Raw genomic sequence first — 21012 nt, 5'->3', positions numbered from 1 at the left:
TCATTGCCAAACCCTGCAATACTTACCCTGAGCATGAAAAAGTGTGCTCCTGCTCACAGGAGCAGGTTTTGAGATTGAAATACAATGCTTATCTAGAATGAGAAGATCTGTACAACAAGGGAATCCTACATCTATGTATGGGCAGGAAGTCATCAACTGCTGCTTCTGAGGGTCACAAGACCATTTTGGAAAAGAATACAGAGACCAAAATTGATAGAGACTTGTTTTTATTGGTGATGCCCATCCTCTTTGGAGCTAACAGGGAATGATACTGATGTACAAATGACTTGCTGTTGGTATCTCCTCTGACTCCGCACACACAGTGGTGTAAATCTTTCATGTTTTGATCTCTCCTTGTTCCATTTCTCTTTAGACATAATTTGAAAGCCAGCTTGGCCCTTGTACTTTCTAATTATGTTAAGGTAAAATACTCATAATGAATGCAGTATGAGTTTCAAGTGAGCCTTTCAGATCATAAGTGCATCCTAAGTAAGCAGAGGGATTAAGATAAAGTAAACATATGCGTGTAAACAAAGACACGCGCTTTTGTGTGTGTGTATGTCGGGGGCAGGGACAGAGCTCATATAAAATTAAATAATCATGGTTTATGTGGAAATTGGAAGGGTCAAAAAACAACAAAACACAGGAAAAAAAGCCCACTTTAAGTAAATCTGTAATGTGAAAAAAACTTAAAAATATTCTGAGAGTGGTATATAGTTTTATAGTAGTCATGAGAACATCCAGCGACTGGCTAATTTCTTTGTATCAGCTGGCATGTCTGGCGAATGGCATTCCCATGAAAAGCTTTGTCATCCTTCAGTCTTCCTCCCACAGGCTTTATCTTGTTTCCAAATGATGCTTCAGCGAGGATGTAAGGTCCATGACCCCTAGCGTTAGTGTTGTCCACTCAGGCAGCAAGACCCTGACCAACTGTAGGGACGTGTGAGCACACATCATGAAATGAGTACCAATATTTTGGACGATATGATATTTGGGAAGATATTTGAATTTTTATCCCAATCAAGAAGAAGGGTTTTGTTCATCTGGTTTACATTCAAGAACTAGTGGCTCATCCTTCGGAGAAACAAACTTTTTTCTGGGTTAGGAAACCTCATCATGAGACTGGAGATAGACTGGTTTGGAAAGCTTCCTCAATTTTTCCTGGCTTCGAAGTCCCCGGCCTCGTAGTGGGATAAGGCCCATTGGAGGCAGATGAATCTGAATAAGAATAATGATAATATTAAGAATTATAATCATTGCAGCAGCTTATATTCAGTGAGGATTTACTAAGTACCATGCTCTCTGCTAAGCACTAAATCTACACTGACTCATTAATCCTCATAATCCCCACATACATTAATCTTCACAATAATCTCATAAGAAAGTATTCCAGTATTTATAGATGAGAAAATAGAAACTCGGAAATTAAATAACTTGCTCAAGATTATACATTAAATGGTAGAGCCAGGATTTGAATCCAGATGTGTCTGATTCCAGAGCTTGTGCTCTTTGCCATATTGCCTGCACGGAGGAAAAAATGACCAGAGACCACACAGTGAGATGAGAATCCAAAGAAGGTGAGGAAAAAAGCGTGTGTACAAAGATATTCTGTGCGCAGTGGAAAACTGGGACCAACCTAAATGCCTACTGAAAGGGTGCTGGTTAAGTTATGGCCCATTCTTATAATAGGATACAAGGCAACCATTTAAAAGATGGAGCAGAGATGTCCAGAAGAGATGAAGTAAAATAAGTAGGCAACAAACAGTAGGCCCAGGGTCCTATGTACTTTAAGAAAACGTATGTACATGAGTATAGGAAAAAAGACTAACGGATATATTACCAAACTATTAGGCTGAGCCAATACAATATAAAATTGCTGTTTCTGTAGGTCAAAAGTAGAATACTGGCAATTTCATATGGTCCAATGTAATAGTATCACTCCCACAGGGTGAGAATTTTTGGCAATTTTCACCTTCTACCTTATGCATTCCTTTAATATTTGAACTTTATTCTTTTATTAACAACAAACCTATCTTTTATGACAAAAATATATTTCCATAAAAAAGGTGAAAGCCAAAAGAGAAAGCGATATAAATGTGAGCTGGCTTTCCCTTCCATATGTGGGAAAGTTGTACAAGTAGGAGAAATCAGACATTTATTGACATTTTAGTTTGTTGTGATGGGTTGGTGGCATGCAAGGACAGTTTATTTCCAACACGCCTCCTTCAGTAGCTCTAGACTTCTTGGCAAACATTAGCCTTCGTACACATTCTTGGAAATAATGGGGTTGATGAGGATCATATCACATGTTAACTGGAGTCACACTTACTGGCCTTGGGTAAGGAATCTGGTAATGCAGTCCAATTTCAATCCTGGCTGTGCATTCATCTATACACTGCTTAATCAGATCTGTGTCCGTGAGCTATTAAAAGAGGAAAACAAGTGAGGCTATTAGCATCTTTCTAATGCTACATAAAGTATAGATGTACATTTTCTTAAACTTTTTCAGTTCATAGCCAGTCATTTAAATATTGATAACTTGAAAAATCAAAAGCAATTTAATATAAAGCTTACTGTGGATTAATTTAAAAATTATTGAAATAAGTAATAGAAGCACATGGTAAAAATAATTCAGATAATTCGAAAGGACAGAATCTAAAAACGAACTCTCCCTCTTGCCCCTGTCTCCCAGTTTCCCTTCTCAGAGACATTATTGGCAGTTTCCTGTTTGTCCTTCCAGGGACATTCTATGCATATATAAGCATATATGTACATAGTTTTCTTTTCTTACACAAATGATAGCTCATTGTTCTGAATCTTGCTTTTTCTTTTTCTACTAACAACTTGAAGCTCCTTCTATATTACACATATAGAGCTGCCCCATTGTTTTTAACAGCTGCACAAAATTCCAACATAAGGCTGTGTTATAATTTAGTCAATCTTCTACTGAAGGACATTTAGGTTATTTCCAATCTTTTGCCATTATAAACAATTCTATTATGGATTCCTCTAAAAATTTATCTAAAAGATACATTCCTAAAGAGAAAACTGCTGGATCACAAAGTATATGTTCATGCATTTTTCTTTTCTTTTTTTGCTGGGAAAGATTCGCCATGAGCTAGCATCCATTGCCAATCTTCCTCTTTTTGCATGTAAGCCACTGCCACAGCATGGCCACTGACAGATGAGTGGTGTAGGTCCATGCCTGGGAACTGAACCCAGGCCACTGAAGTGGAGTGCGCTGAACTTAACCACTAGGCCACTGGGGCTGGCCCTGTTCATGCATTTTTAATTCTCAGATATTCCATCTAGATTCAAATTACCTTCTAGGAGATTGTACCAATTTACATCACCATGAATAAAATCTAAATTACATTTTCACCAGCACTGAATGAGAAGTGCTTCTCCATTGTCTAAAAACCCCCTGAGTAAGATACTAGGGAATAATCCACCTCTTATTTTGAGCTGTAAACTTTCTTGCTCATTATCAGTGAAAGGAAGAAATGACTTTTGAAATTCCATAATAGTCAAATTGTGGTAGTCCAGTTTCAAGTAAAGGAATGAAAAGTTCATTCTGAAAAACAGAAAGCCAGGTAGGAGAAGGGAAGAAATGCTTTCATTCTGAGGACGGGAAATGAGTCAACATGTGGCTCTGTTAAGGGTTTGCAAGTGGGCCTCAGAGCAGAGCTGGGATTGCATCAGCCCCAGATGACACCCACAGTGATGTCTGGGCTGGCATGGCTTGGAAATTCTAAGGCACTCCTGTCCTATGGTACCTCTTGAGGCAGAGAAGACTTCCAGGAAGTGTAGTGCACAGAATCACAGCTGAGTCCCTTGGGGCAGAGGCTCTGCTTTCTGACCTCTGCGCTTCTCAGAAGCTGTTGTTGTAATGTCCACCTTGAGAACAGATTTTATGTTCCCATTTGCCCAACAGGATTCAGAACAGCTCACGAGATACCTTTGGATTATTATTAAGCTCTTACAGAAAGTGAGCATACGAGAAACTACTATGTCCTCGTGAGGAATTGGGGAGAAAGAAGCCTCTGATAAAGATATGGTTGGGGGCTGAGGCCTCCTAGGGCTCCAGCTGCCCCTCTGACCAAGTTTGGGTTAGAGTTTTCCAAATTCATTCAGATATTACCTGTGTGGTTTTGCCATGTTATGTACCATCTATACTAATATTGAAGTTTTTCTGTAAACATACTCTCTCCTAATCATAGTATTTGTGAAATTGTCTGATGTTCTATTTTCTTTAATCTCACTCACGTACCATCACTGGCCCATACACCTCCCTCTGGCTCACACCACATTGGGTCAATTCAAGCAGAGGCAAAGGAAAGATTGATTATCGCCATAACTAAAATCCCAAAGGGTCTTGAGCAGTCCTCAGGTGAGTGACGCTGCAAAGGTTTACTGGGCACATACTACTATGATATCCCAAGCACCAGGCTGGACATTGTGAGGCCATGGTCCCTGCCTTCACCTATCAAGCTTATTACCTGGGCAGAACAACAACTCTGACACAGGAAGCTATAGAAGAGGCACACTAGTATATAATCAACAAAGGCAATGACTGCTGCAGACTTCTATACAGGAATTTAGAATAGGGGCCACGTGGGGTGGGGTGAGGGCAGAGAAATTGAGGAAGACTTCCTGGAGAAGGTCAATTGAATCAAAGCATTTGTGGGGCTGGCCTGGTGGAGCAGGGGTTAAGTTCGCACATTCCGCTTCTCAGTGGCCCGGGGTTCACTGGTTCGGATCCTGAGTGTGGACATGGCACTGCTTGGGAAAAACCATGCTGTGGTAGGCATCCCACATACAAAGTACAGGAAGACTGGCAGGGCCAGTCTTCCTCAGCAAAAAGAGGAGGGTTGGCAGTAGTTAGCTCAGGGCTAATCATCCTCAAATAAATAAATAAATAATAATAAATAAACCAAGTATTTGTAAATGCTCATTAATTTAGTGACAACCACAAGGCAGGGTCCATGGTATATAGGAGAAAAGTACAAGATATTGTCTGTGTGCTCAAAGAACTCGCAATCTGGTTGGGAAGACTACACCAACATAAATGAAGCAAACAAGAAGAAAAAGAGAATAGGACTAACTACTTAGGAGTAGGTGGAGGTCAGTGGTCTCCAAAGTTTTTGATCGTCTACTCTTTTCAATAAAAATTTCTGAGCCCACAGCTCAGATATATGTATTTATGTCGATTTATAAATGAAGTATTAAGTTCATTAAATGTACAAATAAGTTCATTATAAATATACACAAAATGGCTATTTTTAAAGAATGCGATAAAAATAAATAGAAACAGCAGTTGCAGTCTTTCTTTACATTCCTCAGAAGACTGTTGCACTCTGCCGGGGCACACATGGTCTACACGAGGAGCAGCTCCAGCTTGGAGAAGCTGGAGGACGGTCATAAGGGCAGAGAGAAGCTTCACAAGCACGCTGGCCCTATACAGCATGGGCTCCAGGGCTTCCAGGAAGGAAGGGGCTGCAGAGTAGGAGGGTTTCTTTTGTAGCACTGATCCCGATTGTAATTTTACATTTCTTTCCATCTAACTCTGAAACACCTCTGAGGGACCATGTCTCAGTTTTGCTCATTTTATATCCCCACCGTCTAGTCTGGTGTTTGGCACATGGTGGGCACTCAAATATTTGTTGAAGGAAAGAATGAGAGCAAAGGATTGCAGAGGGGTGACAGGAGCCATGATAGAAGTGTGCAAGCTGGGAAGGGGAGGTGTTCTTGTGGAAAGATCAGTTCTGCTTTGGATCATTATGCTTGTTGTGTGGGCCTTCAGCTGGCTCATGAGAGGCCGAGGCTGAGTATCCAGATATGGAAGCTGGAATCATAAGGTGGTTGCATGCTCCTCAGGCCTCAGGGCAGAGGGCTGACCTTCAGCAGACCCCTACAGCTGGCAGGAGGGTGTGTGGAGAAAAAAGGGCCACAAAGGAGACAGAGACGGGGTCAGAGAAGGAAAAGTAAAGAGAGTAGATTGTCAGGAAGTTTCATGAGGGGAACAATGACAGCACTGAATCCGTGAGGTTAATGAGAAGGAGGTAAAAATGAAAAGTCAGGAGCTGAAAGCCTCTTTCCATGCTTGGTGCCAGGCAGTCTTCCTAAGGAGCTAAGAGATAATGCTTTATGGTTTGTTGGGATGGGTCAAAATCAAGCCTTTTAGAAATGGCTTTTAGCTGCCTGGGGTCTGGGTGTGCTGTTTCATTAAAGTAGCTAATGGAGGCACTATTTTACTCAATTCTGTGGTCCCAAAGGGCAAACTCAGTCTGCTGGCCAAAGAGGCTTGAGTTCAAAGCTAAATTATGAAGGGAACCCTGTGTCTTAATCCTAGTCTCTTCCTTCTGAATGGTTTATAACTTAGAAGCTTTGAATAGCTTATGAAGTGAAAAAGAAAACTTAACTGCACAGCTCCTGTGGGAGTGGTCGGCAACAGACCCAAGGGCGTAAGGAACTGCTCCTCCCCTGAAAATTCTCATTGGCCTGACTTGTGTCACCTGGGTCATGGGGTCTTCTGAGGACGCTGAGCCACTTACCAGTTGGACCAAGACCTGAAACAAGTGAAGAGAGAAACCAGGCTGGGCTCTGCTTCCCACTGGTTGGGCAAGCTAGCTAGGCTGCGCCTTTGGCCCCTTCTTGCTCCACACTCTGTCACTGTGACTTGTGCTGCTCAGTCCTCTCAATGTTAGGACAGAAACGAAGTGAACAAACACCACAAGAAATTGTTCTCCTCCTTGCAATCTCCAAGTGGGGCCTACTTACATTTTTGTTTTTCTGGAACAGCATTCTGGCTTCATTTACTATGTACTGTTTTTCTTTAATGGTGTCTTCCATCTGCCCTGATGCCGCCTGCCATTTCCTTGCAAGCCTGAAAATTCTGCGGTAGAGGCCAAGAACTTCTTGTCGTGTTGCTGTTGTCATCTTCAGACCCACCAAAATAGAAGAGGGAAAATTTGCATAAAAATTCAATTTGACAGTAGGCAGCTAGGCAGATGTACATTTTTTTAATCAAGCTCTTTAATTAGTCTAGAAATAATTGCTCTTTCTCAACAGATCTGGTTGGTAGCACTGCCAGAACAGCACTGTAGGAATACCAGCTCTCTCTCAGCTGGCCTTGTACACCATCCTACAGTTGCGGGTTGCTCACCCACACCATTTGTGATGACAGCCATTTTTACAAACATGGTAAAACCAAAATTCACATTTACTATTCTTTAAACTGGTAAATTCTTTACCAGAATATCCTAGGAATGATGCTTTTAGTGTGTATTCTGGTAAAATTATATCACTAACCTGAGTGCCTAGGAGAAAGCACATTTAGGATAACTGAATTTTCCACTTAAGTCAGAACTTGAATTTAATGCAGGGGTTGCAAACTCAAGGGCCTCCAGGGCCTGACAGGTAACAAAGTAAAGGAACCTGGTGGGTGGGGATAGTGGCCAACTGGAGAGGAGTGCCCCCTTGAAAGGGGACAGTTGCTACTCAGCCCCAGCCAGCTGCTGCCATGTAGAAACAAGGGCCTAGGAAGGCCAGATTCCCTGATAGTTTAACAATAGGTAGCAATCCAGATTTTTAAAATATGAAATCTCAAAAAAGATACATTTATTATTTTTGAAAATATGAATCCCATGAAGGCAAAACAAAATGAGTCTGGAGGCTCAATTCCACCCAGAGATCTGTAACTTTGTTGAAAATATTTCTCAAAATTCTTCGTCTACTTCTTGTCCACATAAGAACCGTACTATAATGGAAAGTCTTTCTGATGACTGAAGATCTTGTGGCCCCTCTGGGTTTTTACTCTAAAACATCAGTTTTAATTTCAGAGGATTGGCTAAATGAGAATTGACCCAAGTATATTCCCTAAAGCTAACTATTTTTAAAAATTAAATCCCTGTCATCTTTAAGTTATTTTTATTATGAAATATTTCAGATATACAAAAAGACACAGAGAATAATATAACTAACAGCCATATATTCACAATGGACCTTAAAGAATAAATATATATATAGTTGAAACTCCCACTGTACCCCTTCCAAATCAAATTCCCCTTCATCTCTCCTAGAAACCGCTATCCTGAATTTTTTATCTTTCTCACACATATCTTTACACTTAACATTGTATAGTATTGCTTTGCAAGCTTAAAATTTTTATATATATAAAAGGTATTATGTTCTTCTGCAATTTGCTTTTTTGCTCATATCTGTAATATTCACCCATGCCGTTACATTTAGCTCTAGTTCATACATTCTCAGTACCGCAATTCTGCCCACTGTATGATGACATCCCAACATACTTGTCTCTCCTCCTGTTGATGGACATTAGGTGTTTCCTTTCTTTTCTACTTATGCAAAAACCTTACCCTACTTCTTTACTATTTACTTCTACATTTAAAAGAAATTCAGAGAAGATACAAAAAAATGTCCCACTACTGGAGGATTCTGATTAGTCCAATTTAGGAGAATGAATTCTGTACTGCCTGTAACAAAAGGGTAGGCTGGGAAGACAAGGAGAACAGATTGGCGAGTGACTAGCAGGGCCAGGCACTGGGACACCTCATTATGAGTCCTGGACTTCCCTCAAACAGGCTCATCAGGATCGGGAAGTAGGCTGCTCACTGCCTTTTGGGAACACAACCCATTCCCAACCCAAGCAGGAGGGGTCATATATGGAAATGGTATGCTTTAGGGTGGTCCTGAGCTTATGAGAATTTGGGCATCTAAAGAATGCAGATGAAAGCTGGAAGAGGTGTGTTTATCTAGAAATTCTAAGCACCTGCAAGGAATTCATCTTACAAAGAATTTTTCTTTGGAATACGATTGCCCCGCCTACTTATCCTGACCCTGCTGACCTTTCTTGAGTAATGAGGAACAAACTAAGGCCTAACCATTTGAGGAAAAGCTTGAAAGCACTACTTCACCCAATTCAAAAGCTAAAAGGCCTAAAGTTATATTCAACACCAATTCTGACGTTCATGATGCTTAAAAGGAATTCATAAAAGCCAAAAGAGAACATCATGCTTTGTGGCTAATCGTAAAAGATGATGACATTTTTCCTGGTAGGGAAACAGGTTTCTGCGTTTCTGGCTCTCCCTAAAACTCCATGGTTTCATACGAAAATATGTGAGTCAGTTCCTGTGAGGGGCAGAGAGTCTGTAACTAACTTCTATTAATGATTGCTTCACTTCCCTGTCATTAACAGACAAAACTTCCTTGACTGCATGACACTTAAGGAGAAAAGTGGAGGTCTGGCATATTAAAACAGCAGCAACCTTCTCAAAAGTCTGACTTTAATCAGTTTCCTTCTACTCTCTAAGAACCACAACTTCAAACTGTGACTGATCATATGCCATAATCTGATACACAAGCCCTGCAGTGAGGTTACTCGAGGTAACAAGCAGAACTAACAATTGATATTTAATAGGACTATTTTCAAAACATGTCAATTAATGTTTAAATGTTTTGAAAACTAATTGTGAAAGGGAGATGAGTGCTGTCTCTCTTGCCAATATCAGGTGACCCAGAAAACCTAAATCCTAAAGATTTCCAGAGAGAAGGGTCTAAAGCTGTATTCCCCATTGTGCGGTATTAACAAGTCTGGCCAACCACTTCCTTCCAAGTCTTGAGAGAAAAGGCAGGTAAAGAAAAATGCTTCTTTTGTTCTTTTCTTATTGGACTTCTTTTAGTTCTCTGAGGGAATCACGTTCTTTCTTACCCTAGGGGTACATAACCATCTGCTACCTCTTTCTAGTAGGCTCTGCCCTGACCCCCTCCTATTTCCCTGACCAACCCCTACTCATCCTTCAGGTCCCATTGAAAACATGGATGTCTCAGGAAATCCCCTCCCCCTCCCCTAACCATGGGCATCAGATCAGGTCTCTCTGCTGAACCTTCCCATGGCTCCTTGTATTTCTTCTTTGTAGCACTTATCACTCAGGAAATAGTTTGTTAATGTCTGTCTTCTTCCAATAGAATCTAACCTTTATGAGCACAGTAACCACATCCATCTTATTTACCACTGAATTCACAGCACCTAGCAAGGTGCAGAATCGGAATTTTGTTTGCTAAATAAATGAAAATATCTCTGCTACAGAAAGCTTGTGATTCTAGAAACAAAATCAGTAATATAAAAAAAAAATTTTTTTAGAGCTCTTTTCCTTTTGGTTTGTATTTTTGGCTTTGTCCCTAGAAAAAATATTTTTCTCTTTGTTCCTAGACAAGGTGCCTTTTCCATAAGAGTTTTCTTTCCTATGGATTTAATGCCTTGAAACCAACATTTATTCCCCTAAAACTATCAATGATCTCTCACTACTGATGCAAGGCCGAGGCAGTTCTTTTCCTTTTTCACTAGTAGTATGGGTCGACCTGAAGCAATGGGGTCTGTTGGGATCTTCCCACAGGAGACATCAGGAATATTAAACTGTTTAGAGGACCACAATCAAACTGCAGTCTCACTAGCCATGAAGTCTATTCTTTTTCTTCCTTTTCTTTTTGTGAGGAAGATTGGCCCTGAGCTAACATCTGTTGCCAATATTCCTCTTTTTGCTTGAGGAATATTGTTGCTGAGCTAACATCTGTGCCAATCCTCCTCTATTTTATGTGGGATGCCACCACAGCATGGCTTGATGAGTGGTGCTAAGTTCATGCCCGGGACCCAAACCTGTTAACCCTGTGCCGCCGAAGTGGAATGCAGGAACCTAACTACTACACTACCCTGCCAGCTCCCTGAAGTCTATTCTCATAGAATTTTTACAATTAAAGTTTTATAGTTTTCATTCTGAGACTGACATTTCTTCAAACTCTGCTTCATATTACCTCCTTAACGCCAAAAGCCCAGAATGAGGAAAGATAAGAGATACAAACTGTGCCTGGAAGGAGATGTGACTGGAAACTGGCCTCTTTTTTTCAATTGTACCCCACATATAAACACAGTGCTGAGATAAAATGAGTTACCAAGCACCTCCATTGCAGCCTGGGCCACCAAGAAAAGGCTGACCAGTGCTGGTGCCAGTACCTTTTGGCCTCTGGTCACGGTCAGAAGTCTCCCCTACAGCAGGTGTCCCAAAAATTGACTTGGGAGGTGACTTTTTATGTACAATACCAATATGTACTTTCTTAGTTATGATTCTTTGGACGTGTATTAGAAGAGCCCATCAAATCCACGATGGAAAGTGACTTCAATTTTGTAGTGATACAGAGCTTCCTTTAAATAAATGATTTACACAATTTTTAAAGCTGGTTTAAAATATAGGTAAGTGAGAGTAAAAATTGTGATGTGGAGTCTGAAAAACAGAAGCTTGGAAGCAGCACCCTGCTGGGTCACGCCTCCGTGTTTATCCTGGCGGGGCGTTCCACTTCGAATGCCTCTTTTCTGCTAGCCACCCGAGCCCACCTAGGAGATACCTATTTCCTCCCCAGCTTGTCTGGAGCTCCTTTCTCTCGGCTTCTATCACAGCCAGCTGTTGCTCCTTTGCAATTTCAGTGTGTCTTCTTCTCAGAGTCTCTGGATTCCTGGAGGGCAGGGACTGTGTTTTGCTCATTAGAGTAATAATAACAACTATGGTTGCTGTGCACTTACTCTGTGCAGAGGCTTCGCCAGGTGCTTTACATATATCAACTTCCATAACCATCACAACAATCCTGTAAGATAGACACCACCATCATCCCGTTTTACAAAGGAGGAACCTGATGCAATGAGAGGTTAAGTAACTTGTGCAAGGTCACAGAGCTAGTAGAAGGTAGGGTCAGGATTCAAACCCAGATAGTTTGAAATCAGAGGCCAAACTTGTAATCACTAAATAGGCTGCTCAATCTCAGTAAATGTGGTTGAATGGCTGTTGATTGCTTTAACGAGCTTAGCTAATTGTGACAAAGGGAACTAAACAATTCTATTCCCTTACAAAGAGAGAAAGACCATGTTTTTGCACCTCCAGATGAATTACAATAATCTTTTTATAAGGTTTCCCATTTACCATCTGCCTCTGCCCCTCCTCTGCAACTGCCCTTCTTCAATAATTATGTTACCCACTAGCACCTTTAAAGGAGGCTGTGCACTTGGCTAGGCTGCTCTGCTCTTCTGATCCCTGCAGCAACCCTGCCCCTGACACTCCAAAGGGAGCTCACATCACAGAAGGGACAGCAGGGCTCCGTTACAGTGCTACCACCCTAGGGGCCTCAGTTCTCCCTCCCAAGCGCACAAGCATCCATCCATTCCACATTCATTCAGGGCCTGCCACATGCAGTTCCAGGGATACTGATAAACAAGCTGCCATGGTCCCTGCTCTCCTAATAGCTTAGAGTCTAGCGGCAGAGGCAGATGATATACCAAAAAAACCAAATGATTTCTGACAGTGATATGTGCTTTCAAGGGATGAAACAGTAATATGATACGAATAAGCAGAGGTGGAGGTTAATTTATTTTGAGTAGTCAGTGACATTTGAGCTGAGTCCTGAACAGTGTGAAGGAGCCAATTAATGGGAAGAGTTAAGGGGAATGTGGTGCAGAAAGAGGAACAGCAGGAACAAAGGCTATGAGATGGGAACCAACTTCAATGTTAATGCAGGGAAAGCCTACGGGGTGAGGCCTCAGGTGGGCAGAATCCAGCACAGGCTGAGAGGCTAGGCCCTAGAAAGGCATTTGGTTTATAATCCAATCACGAAAGGAAGACATCAGCAAGTTTTAATTAAGTTGGAGTATCATGGTCTGATTTACATCTTTTAAAATATGCTGGATTTCAAACCATATCCTAAGCACTTAGGACTCTACCAATCTTGCAGATGGTGAAAAGAGTCTTGCCTAATGCCACCTAATTGACAGGAGAGTTGGGATTACGAGTCAAAAAAGCTGGATGATTATTTCCCTAACCATAAGCTTTTCCCTGTTTTTATTTTGGAGTCAGTATTGAGGACTCATAATGGGCAGTGATCAATCTTCTAAAAAAAAAAAAGCACCAGCCACTCACCCTCCCACTTGCTGTTGAGCGCACAAGTGAAAGGTCTGGGTAGGCTCCAAGAACCCACTCTATACAGCACATCTAGGCCCTTGGCATGTCTAGATCTATTTTACAGGAGGCCTATGGGAAGCCTTGCTAGCACCAGGGGCTTCATCCACTTCACCCTTTTCCCAACCTTTGGAACAATTTCCCCCACCTTTGGAAACAGCATACAGGATGAACACTTAGGAGTTTAAGAGCAGAAATGAAAATTCCCTTTCCCCAGATGAAATTTATAGAAGTATGACTCTGGTCTCAGGAATGTCAAAATTCCAAATGTTGGGCTCTCATGAGGCTTTCCTCTCTACTGAAGAAGTGCTGCAGTATAAACAAGGGACAGAAAAGGCAAGGGGAATTAACGGACTTTCAGGCCCCAGGTGGAAGGAAAGACTCTTTCCATTCTTTCAAGATCTGCCCCTAAGTGGAATTTTTTTTTCTCTCATTATAACCAATAATGTAACGTAGTCAATTTTTCTCCCAACTACTTTTAGTTTACTTTTTTTTTGGTGCGGGGTTTAAGGGGGGGAGAGGGTGGAGATTGTGAAACTCACACAAGCAAAATCATTGCCTTATGTGTTCACTGTGCACCAGTAGGGGCCTGTCCCATGTCCTGCTGCCCTATCTCCTTAGATCTGAGTTTTGCCAAATGAAGGCCGCAACTCACACAATCAAAATATTCTTTCTTTGCTTAGTTGTTGATTCTCATCCTTTGGCTTCCATCACTTTTCACAGGGTACCTTCTTCTTTACACTGAGACTGGGTCAGCATCCCTGCTATGTGTACCCTGGGGACCTCTAGCATACCCCTATCATAATGTCCATCTTTCATCCTACTCTCCTGTAATTTTCTGCTTGACTTACCTTTCTTCCTCCACTGTGTGTGTTTTGGTAGGGGAGTGGCGGGGAAAAGAAGGTTGGGACTATGTCTCATTCATTACACTCCTAGACCTGGCACATAATTGGAGCTTGAAATATATTTATTGGAATAATAAATTCACGCACACAGAATAGTCACCAGTAATGCCCATTCTCATCCTGAGCCATAAGCAGTGGCACTCGGACCAAGTTTCCCTGAAGACCCTAGAGCATTTTAAAATACTAATTAACCCTCACAATGATGTTTTCAAGGGTAGTACTGTGGGTATCAGGATAAAGAACTGAGGACTCAGTGTTATTTGGGGAGGAGGCCTTATCAGTTCCACACAGGGCAGTATAAGCTACACAGCTATAATGTAACCCTCATTCTTAAGTTCTTTTAAGACCAGTTAGGGTTTGTCCACTGGAACAAAATGATTTACTATGCTTCCATGAAGCTTAGAACCATGAGAAAAATGCAGTTCTGATACTTTTTTCTTGAAAGACAATCATTTTGGGGAATAAGGTCCATTGCACCCAAATGATCACGGGTCAAAACCAACCCCCAAAATTGTAATTTAAAGCTTTTATCATTTGGAAAACCTTTATGTAACTGAATGCTCTCATAATGCCAAGGCAAACAGATTTTCTTGCCCCAACAGCAGAATAGAGAATAACTGTCTTGGTTTTAGGCATTCTGAGTTTTTCCACATATGTAAGGAACAGGAGATTTAATACAAACAATCAACTAATGGGCTCTGGAGCGGTCAAACCTGGGTTTGAATCCAGACTTCACCACATTGGGCAAATTCTTAATCTTCCTGAGCCTCAGTTTCTTAAAATGTAAAATGAGGTAACATTAGAACCTTCTGCAAAGGTTGAAAGGATAATTCATGAGATAATCCATGTAAATCATTTAGCATTGGGAATTAGCAAAGGCAAACCTTACCTCAATAGAAGGGAATAAAGGAGGAACAATAGGCCTCTTTTATGCTAAGCTTTGTCCGCAGAGGAGGGAAAAGAAATTTGTTGCCTGTTGGCAAATTTATTGCTTTGTGGTAGTAATGGATTTTCCTAAAGCTGTTTCCCTCCGATCCGTTAATAATCACTGTACAGCAGAGGGCTATTGTTCTTCAGGATGAGTAAATAACCCTGTTGGAGGCACTGCTTATCTCCAGACCACAGCGCGTACTTCTTACTGGAAACACAATGCAGGTGCCAACACCAAAGGCATGACCAGGCTTCTCTTCCTATTTTTCTTCCTTTATCTCTTACTTCTTGCTTATCTTTTGGAGCACTTTTCTCCTAGATCTCTTATACTCCCTACTTTCTGGTGTACATCCATATCCTATACAGTATCATCCTTACCCAAATCAAATAACCTTTAAGCTAAACTGTGCCCCAACACCTCTCTCCTCTATTCTTCCTCCCCTCCATGAATACACACACACACACACACCCCTCATGGACTTGTTTCCTGTTCTAGATTCAGTTTTTGGTTACTAGAATCCAAAAAAGGAAGTGTAATGCCACACACGGTTTTGCAAATCTCAGGATATGCTTGTGCAGAGTACTTAATCATACCACAGCTATTCTCTGAAACAGCATTTTTTTACATAGAAAGTGACAATATGGTGTGTCAGAGATAGAGGGCAGGGAGGGGAAGGTAGATGGTATTTTTATTTTACTTAAAAGAAATTAGGTTAGGCCCTGTAGTATGGGAAATCTTCAGAACACAGGGAAAACCCAAAATATTGGTGTCTGAAAGACTTCTAAACTATCTCAAACAAGATCATATGAGGCAAGAACACTCATTCTAAATATAACAGCACAAGAGCACATTCATGATTATACTAGTCAGGGGAACTCCAATCGGCTACTGTAACTAAGAGATATATAGCTATTTTTGGAAACCAAGTTTTGGTCCCTCAGTTCAAAAGAAATAGAAGTATCTGTCTCCTTATCAGTATATTTGAAAAGACAAGACAAGGTAAGGGTCAATCAGAGGTGGTGAGAACCAGTTACGGGAATAGGAGGTGGTGTTAGAGGTGTGTGTGTGTGTGTGTGTGTGTGTGTGTGTGTGTGTGTGTGTGTTCAACCCTTCATAGGAACTAGGGAAGTTAGATAACACAAAACACTTAAATTTAAATTAATATTTAAATCCTTCCTTTGTGATAACTTCCTAAGGAACTGAATTAGGAAACTGATAAAAGGGCTGTAGTTATAACATTAGATATAGGTGCTTTCTAGCACCTGACCCTTGATCAAAACATCTGATAAATAACCTCGCTCTGCACAGGAGTCCCTGCCTTCATGACAGTTTCGAAGTACCCTCCAACTATCAAACAGCTATCAAACAGGAAAGTTCTCTCATCTGCAGAGGCCCTGGAACTCCTTACTAGACAAAACTCCTTGAGAGTAGGAGCAGTGATTGTCCATCTTTACACACGTGCAATGATTAGCACGCAGAGTACCTTCAAATTCCTCCTGTCCAGCACTGACCAATAGAATGTTCTTCCATGATGGAAATATTCTATATCTGTGCTGTCCAACAGTGTAGCCACTGGCCATATCTACTGGGCACCTGAAACATGGTTAGTGCATCTGAGGAACTGTATTTAAAATTTTTATTGTATTAAATTTAAATAGCTGCATGAAGCTAGTGGCTACAGATGGACAGCATAGCTCTAGACCAAGAACTGCAAATCAAATGACCACAGGGGTCAGGCAGGTAGTGGAAGGGAGAGACAAACTTGAGCATTGAGCTACAGACAAAGGGGGAAGTAGCTCATTTGCTCCAGTTGACTGTTGCTGTGTAGGAACCTCAGGCTGGTGTTGCCAGATTGTCTCATTTTCAAATGAAGCTGAAAATCTGGATTTTGATGTCCAATTTTTAAATGTTGGCAAGTAAATTTAAAAAATAATTTAAATCACTTTGTGGGCTGAACAATATGTTTGCAGGCAATATGTGTTTTACCAGTTTGAAATCTCTAATCTAGGCTAACCCCCCCCACCCCCCCCACCCCCCCCCCCAGCTCACAGAAAAAGGCCTTATCCAAGGCCACTCTGCTGGTCAGTAGCAGATCCAAGATTCAAACCTAGGCCTTCTTATTCGTCTTCTGATGCCCTTTCTAGATTTTATGAGATTGACCATATGTCAATTGTGGTGGCAGTGGTAACAGTAGCAGGGACAAAAGCCCCTTTATCAGAAGATGTTGAAGTCCAGGACTGATACCTTATGAACACAGTGTTCCTACCTAGCTATAACCACGTGTTGGGCCCTATGGGCAAGGCTCTGTACTAGGAGCCAGTAGGACACAAAGAAGAAATAGTCCATGGGGGAGTCAGACAAATAAACAATTAACCAGCCAAGTCAGGCTTGCTATAATGGACACAAATCACCGGCGGCACAGAAGTCCTAAAGCACTGACAACTAGGAGAGGGAGGGCGGGAAGAGATTTGAGCCAGGCTTTAGAGGAAAGTAGAAGCTGGCTATTGGGAGGATGAGTCTCACTAATTATGAGGGTGGGTCCCATTATTACAGGATATTAAGGGGGCCTCCTTTTATCTTCGAGGCCTTGCCTGTGTCCCTTTGGCTCGTTTCTCCTTCTCTGTGTAATCTCTAAATTTAAAGAGCCCCAAGGAGTTCAGCGGCCTTTCTCTTTATCTACACCCTCTTCTTAGGTGACCTAGGAATAAACCCCTACGTTTATTCTATCTGATTATGACTTTTCCCCTAACTCGAATATTTAACTTCTCAACATCTTCACCTGCATGGTTAATAGACTTATCAAACCTAATATGTTCAAAAGAGAACTTATGATACTCTCTTCTAACCTATTTTCCCTTAGGAGTGCTCATTGGTTCCTTCCTCTCCCATACACTTCACATCCAATTCGGCAGCAAGTCCTGCAAGCTCTACTTCCAAAATACATTCTGAATTGAATTCTCTCCATTTCCACCAAGACTGCAACACTACCAGCACCTCTCTCTTGGCCTAAAGTAACAGCCTCCTAACAGGTTTGACTACTTCTTCCCCTCTCTATCCAGCAACCATGAGTGATTTCTTAAAAAATGTAAACCAGATCAGGTCACTCCGTTTCTTAAAACCCTCTGGTAACCTAATAGCCAAACCCTTACCTTGGTCTAAAAGTCTCGACTTGATCAGGCCCTGCCACTTCATCACAGACCACTCTGGCCCTTGTTCTTTCTGCTCCAAGCCATCTGGCCTTCTCGCGTTTCCTTCCTCTTAACCCTTCCCGTTGAATCTTTTCTCCACCTATAAAGCTCATTCCTCAACTTCCCCCTTTTCTCGGATCTCCGCCAAACCTGGCCTCCTCCGAACAGCCTTACCTGATTTAGAGTGGCCCTCCCCCCATCTTCTAGGACATCACCCGGTATGACTGTCTTCGGGGGCATTTCTCACTTGCTGATATCTTCCTTACTGATTTACTTTTTAACTTTCTCCTGGACTCGAATAAAAAGTCACGAAGCAAGGCACCCTTCTATGGACTGAGGAAATTAACAAGCTGGTGCTCACTGTCCTAAAAAGTCTCCGAATTCTGTATGGGGCTTCGTTTGGGTCAGCCTTCGCCAGCAAGACGCCTCTAGCCCCCAGCATTGCCCCTTTTAATCTCTCATATACATTCGGGGATCCAAAGGATGCAGAAAAGTCTCAGATGGACCCCAAACTGGCATCTCAGCGCCCCCAAACTAGGCCTCCCCTTCTTGGCCCTCGGGCCGCTTCCCTCGGCAGGTTCCCGAGGCCAATGGGGATGACACTGAGCCGCCCTCGAGAGGCTGGGGTCACACAAGCGCGTCTCCTAGCAACGTTGCACCTCCCCTCCCCCACCCCACCCCTGCCCCTGAGGAGCCAACCCCTTCCCCCAGTCTCCCGCGCCAGGAGTCAGCGTCTCCATCCCCTACACTCACTCTGCGTCAGTCCTGCCTTCCCCACCCACAGAAGTGCCACAGCCCCCAGCGTGCGGGGAGGAGGCGGCACCAGGAGCCCAGCTGAGCCGCAGTCCACCGAGCTCCGGCAGGTCCGGTAGGCCAGGCCAGATCAAACCACCGGGCGAACCTCTGTGGGAGCATAGTCCCGGGTCAGGGGTAGTCTCGAGCCTCCCTCAACTTCAAACTCTAGCCCACCCTCTGCCGTATACTCAACAATGTAGCCCACTTCATCCTTTCCCTATTTTCCCTTTACCCCTTTCGCTATCCTTCCCCCCCCATTCCAGCCAAAAAATGGTCCAGTCCAGCAGCTCCTAGCCCTCCCTCCCGGTCGCTAGGTCTTTGCCCTTACTTGGCGACGGCTTCGTACGTGTTTGCGTACGTCGTGACGCAACATTCCACCCGTTCGCTCCCCACCCCTTTCCTACTCTCCCGCCTGGAGCGGGCGGCCTGCGGGGTTACCGGAAGTGATGATGCAGGAGGCGATGGAGGGGGCGGGGCTTCGGGGCGGCCGCCGCCGGTGGGCCGCAGATGAAGAGGAGGCGGCGGCAGTGGTGGAAGAAGAGGCGGAGGCGGCGGGGGTAGGGAGCCTGGAAACGCGAGCGGGGATGGTAGGTGGTTTGGACCCGCCGGGCCGCCGTCGTTTCCAGAAAGGGTTTGACTGGAGGAACCTCTGGAGCAGCTGTGAGTTTGGGGAGGGGGAGGTTGAGAAAAGGGGGGGCATTGAGAGATGAAGGGGCGGGGGTTGGGTACTTTCGAGAATGGGGGCGGGGTGGAAGGAGAGGAGTGGAAATCAGCGCCTTGTCTGGACTGGTCCCTCTGGAAGAGGAGGCTGCGAGGGGAGCCTGTGGCGTGTCAGCCGCGGAGCTCAGAAAACTTACCCACTGTCCTTGCCTCCCCACCGCCAGCACCCCTCAACCCAGGGCCTGGGGGTCTGGGGGCCGGAGCTGCCCTGGAAGGGGTGCAGTCTCCGGTCCTATGCCCCGGGTAAGCGCTGTGAGGTAGGAGCCCAAGCGGGAGGTGGTGGGTGAATCTCCAGCTCCCTCCGCTCTCATTTCCCTCCCCACCCCCATCCTTCTCTTTAATCATTAACAGCCCTGGAATTAAGGGGCTCAGACCTGAAGGCCTTTCTGTGCACCTTCGCTATAAACGATAACCGTCTGTGCTTGAGGTAATTGGGCTGGAGGCTTTGCCTGTGTCCTGTATAGGAAGTGGGACGGGGTGACAAATGTATTGTTTTCCATTCCCTCTCACCCCTCATCCTCCCTCATACACATCACTCCTTTCCATTTTAATTTTCTGTGGCTAGGTGCTAGACGTCGTGGTTTCGTTTTTCTTTTTTTCCTCATGGTACTTGGTACCTTGGTTACCTCTTTTGAATTTGGCATTCAGCCTCTATCCCGGATCTTAACTGCACACTTTGTAATAATACTCCAGTTACAGGCTGTGTCACATTGGGAGTACCTCTCAATACCTGCTAGCTCCTGATTAAAATGAGCATTTTCTCCTACGAATACTGGAATTCCAAAGCCCTTGCAAGGATTCCTAAATGGCATCATAGCCCAGGAATCAAGATCTCTTGCTCTGAATACTTTGTGTGAGGAATTTACATGTTGTCAACTCTTTCCAAAATGATTTGATGTTAGGCTAATTCTGGATTTCTGTGTTTCTCTCCACCCACACTTCATGATGCACTTCAGAGAACAGAAAACTTGATATTGCTTTTTTGTTTTTACAATTGGACAATAGCTCTTTTATCTTTTTCTCCATTTGTGTGTCTGGCACACAAGTCTTCAGTGACACATTCGGCTTGTGCTGATTTCCATCTTATTTATTTAGCTGATTGTTTGTGTATAGATGGTCCTAAATGAGACAATGTGATCTGTTTAGTTTAGTTTCGTTTTAAAGAAGAATACAAACCAGTAATGGATGTGAAAAAATTATTTGAAGAAAGCAAAGAATGATTGGAAAGAAGGTTCTTTGTTGATGCTATGTTGGTTTAAAACGCTAAGTATGCTCCTTTAGCCAGTCATAGGGATTTCAGAGTGAAGTGTAATGATTCCTATTTTGATGTTGATGTTTTCTTTGGAAATCCTCTGTTGAATCTGGAACTGTGTTTTCTGAAGAACTTTAAGAGATAGTGCCTAAATTTTAGGGATCCTTTGCTTAGAAAGTATCCATAAATCCTGTCCCTTTGTAAC

General features: G+C 43.0%; 2 protein-coding genes across 21 annotated transcripts in view; one reads left to right on the top strand and one right to left on the bottom strand.

Annotated features, from left to right (window-relative positions):
* Positions 1 to 210: 210 nt before the first annotated feature.
* On the bottom strand, positions 211 to 19715 carry LYRM1 (LYR motif containing 1). 13 transcript variants are annotated; one of them, XM_070232169.1, is made up of 6 exons: positions 18794 to 18918; positions 11419 to 11655; positions 6781 to 6939; positions 6423 to 6569; positions 2330 to 2422; positions 211 to 1218 (listed from the first exon to the last, which is right to left on the bottom strand). In XM_070232169.1, the coding sequence occupies exons 3-6, from the start codon at positions 6937 to 6939 to the stop codon at positions 1102 to 1104; spliced, it is 516 nt and encodes a 171-aa protein (XP_070088270.1). In that variant the 5' UTR covers positions 11419 to 11655; positions 18794 to 18918; the 3' UTR covers positions 211 to 1101. The 13 variants fall into 13 exon arrangements, with proteins under 13 accessions (XP_070088270.1, XP_070088265.1, XP_070088267.1 ...); XM_070232164.1 differs by having other exon boundaries at positions 11594 to 11655; XM_070232166.1 differs by lacking the exon at positions 18794 to 18918 and adding an exon at positions 18002 to 18644 and having other exon boundaries at positions 11594 to 11655.
* DCUN1D3 (defective in cullin neddylation 1 domain containing 3) overlaps positions 18706 to 21012 on the top strand; it is a 38555-nt gene continuing 36248 nt past the window's right edge. The window contains exon 1 of one of the 8 annotated variants that reach the window (XM_070232156.1): positions 18706 to 18903. The gene's annotated coding sequence lies outside the window, so the exon portion shown is untranslated. Of the gene's footprint in view, positions 18909 to 19206; positions 19496 to 19597; positions 19813 to 21012 lie in introns of those variants that run through there. The other 7 variants (XM_005598872.4, XM_023616160.2, XM_001495107.6 and 4 more) reach the window with 7 other exon arrangements.

Source organism: Equus caballus, chromosome 13 (genome assembly GCF_041296265.1).
Source record: "Equus caballus isolate H_3958 breed thoroughbred chromosome 13, TB-T2T, whole genome shotgun sequence".
NCBI lineage: Eukaryota > Metazoa > Chordata > Mammalia > Perissodactyla > Equidae > Equus > Equus caballus.
Note: the sequence above shows the minus strand (reverse complement) of the source record. Positions and strands in the feature narration are given on the sequence as shown.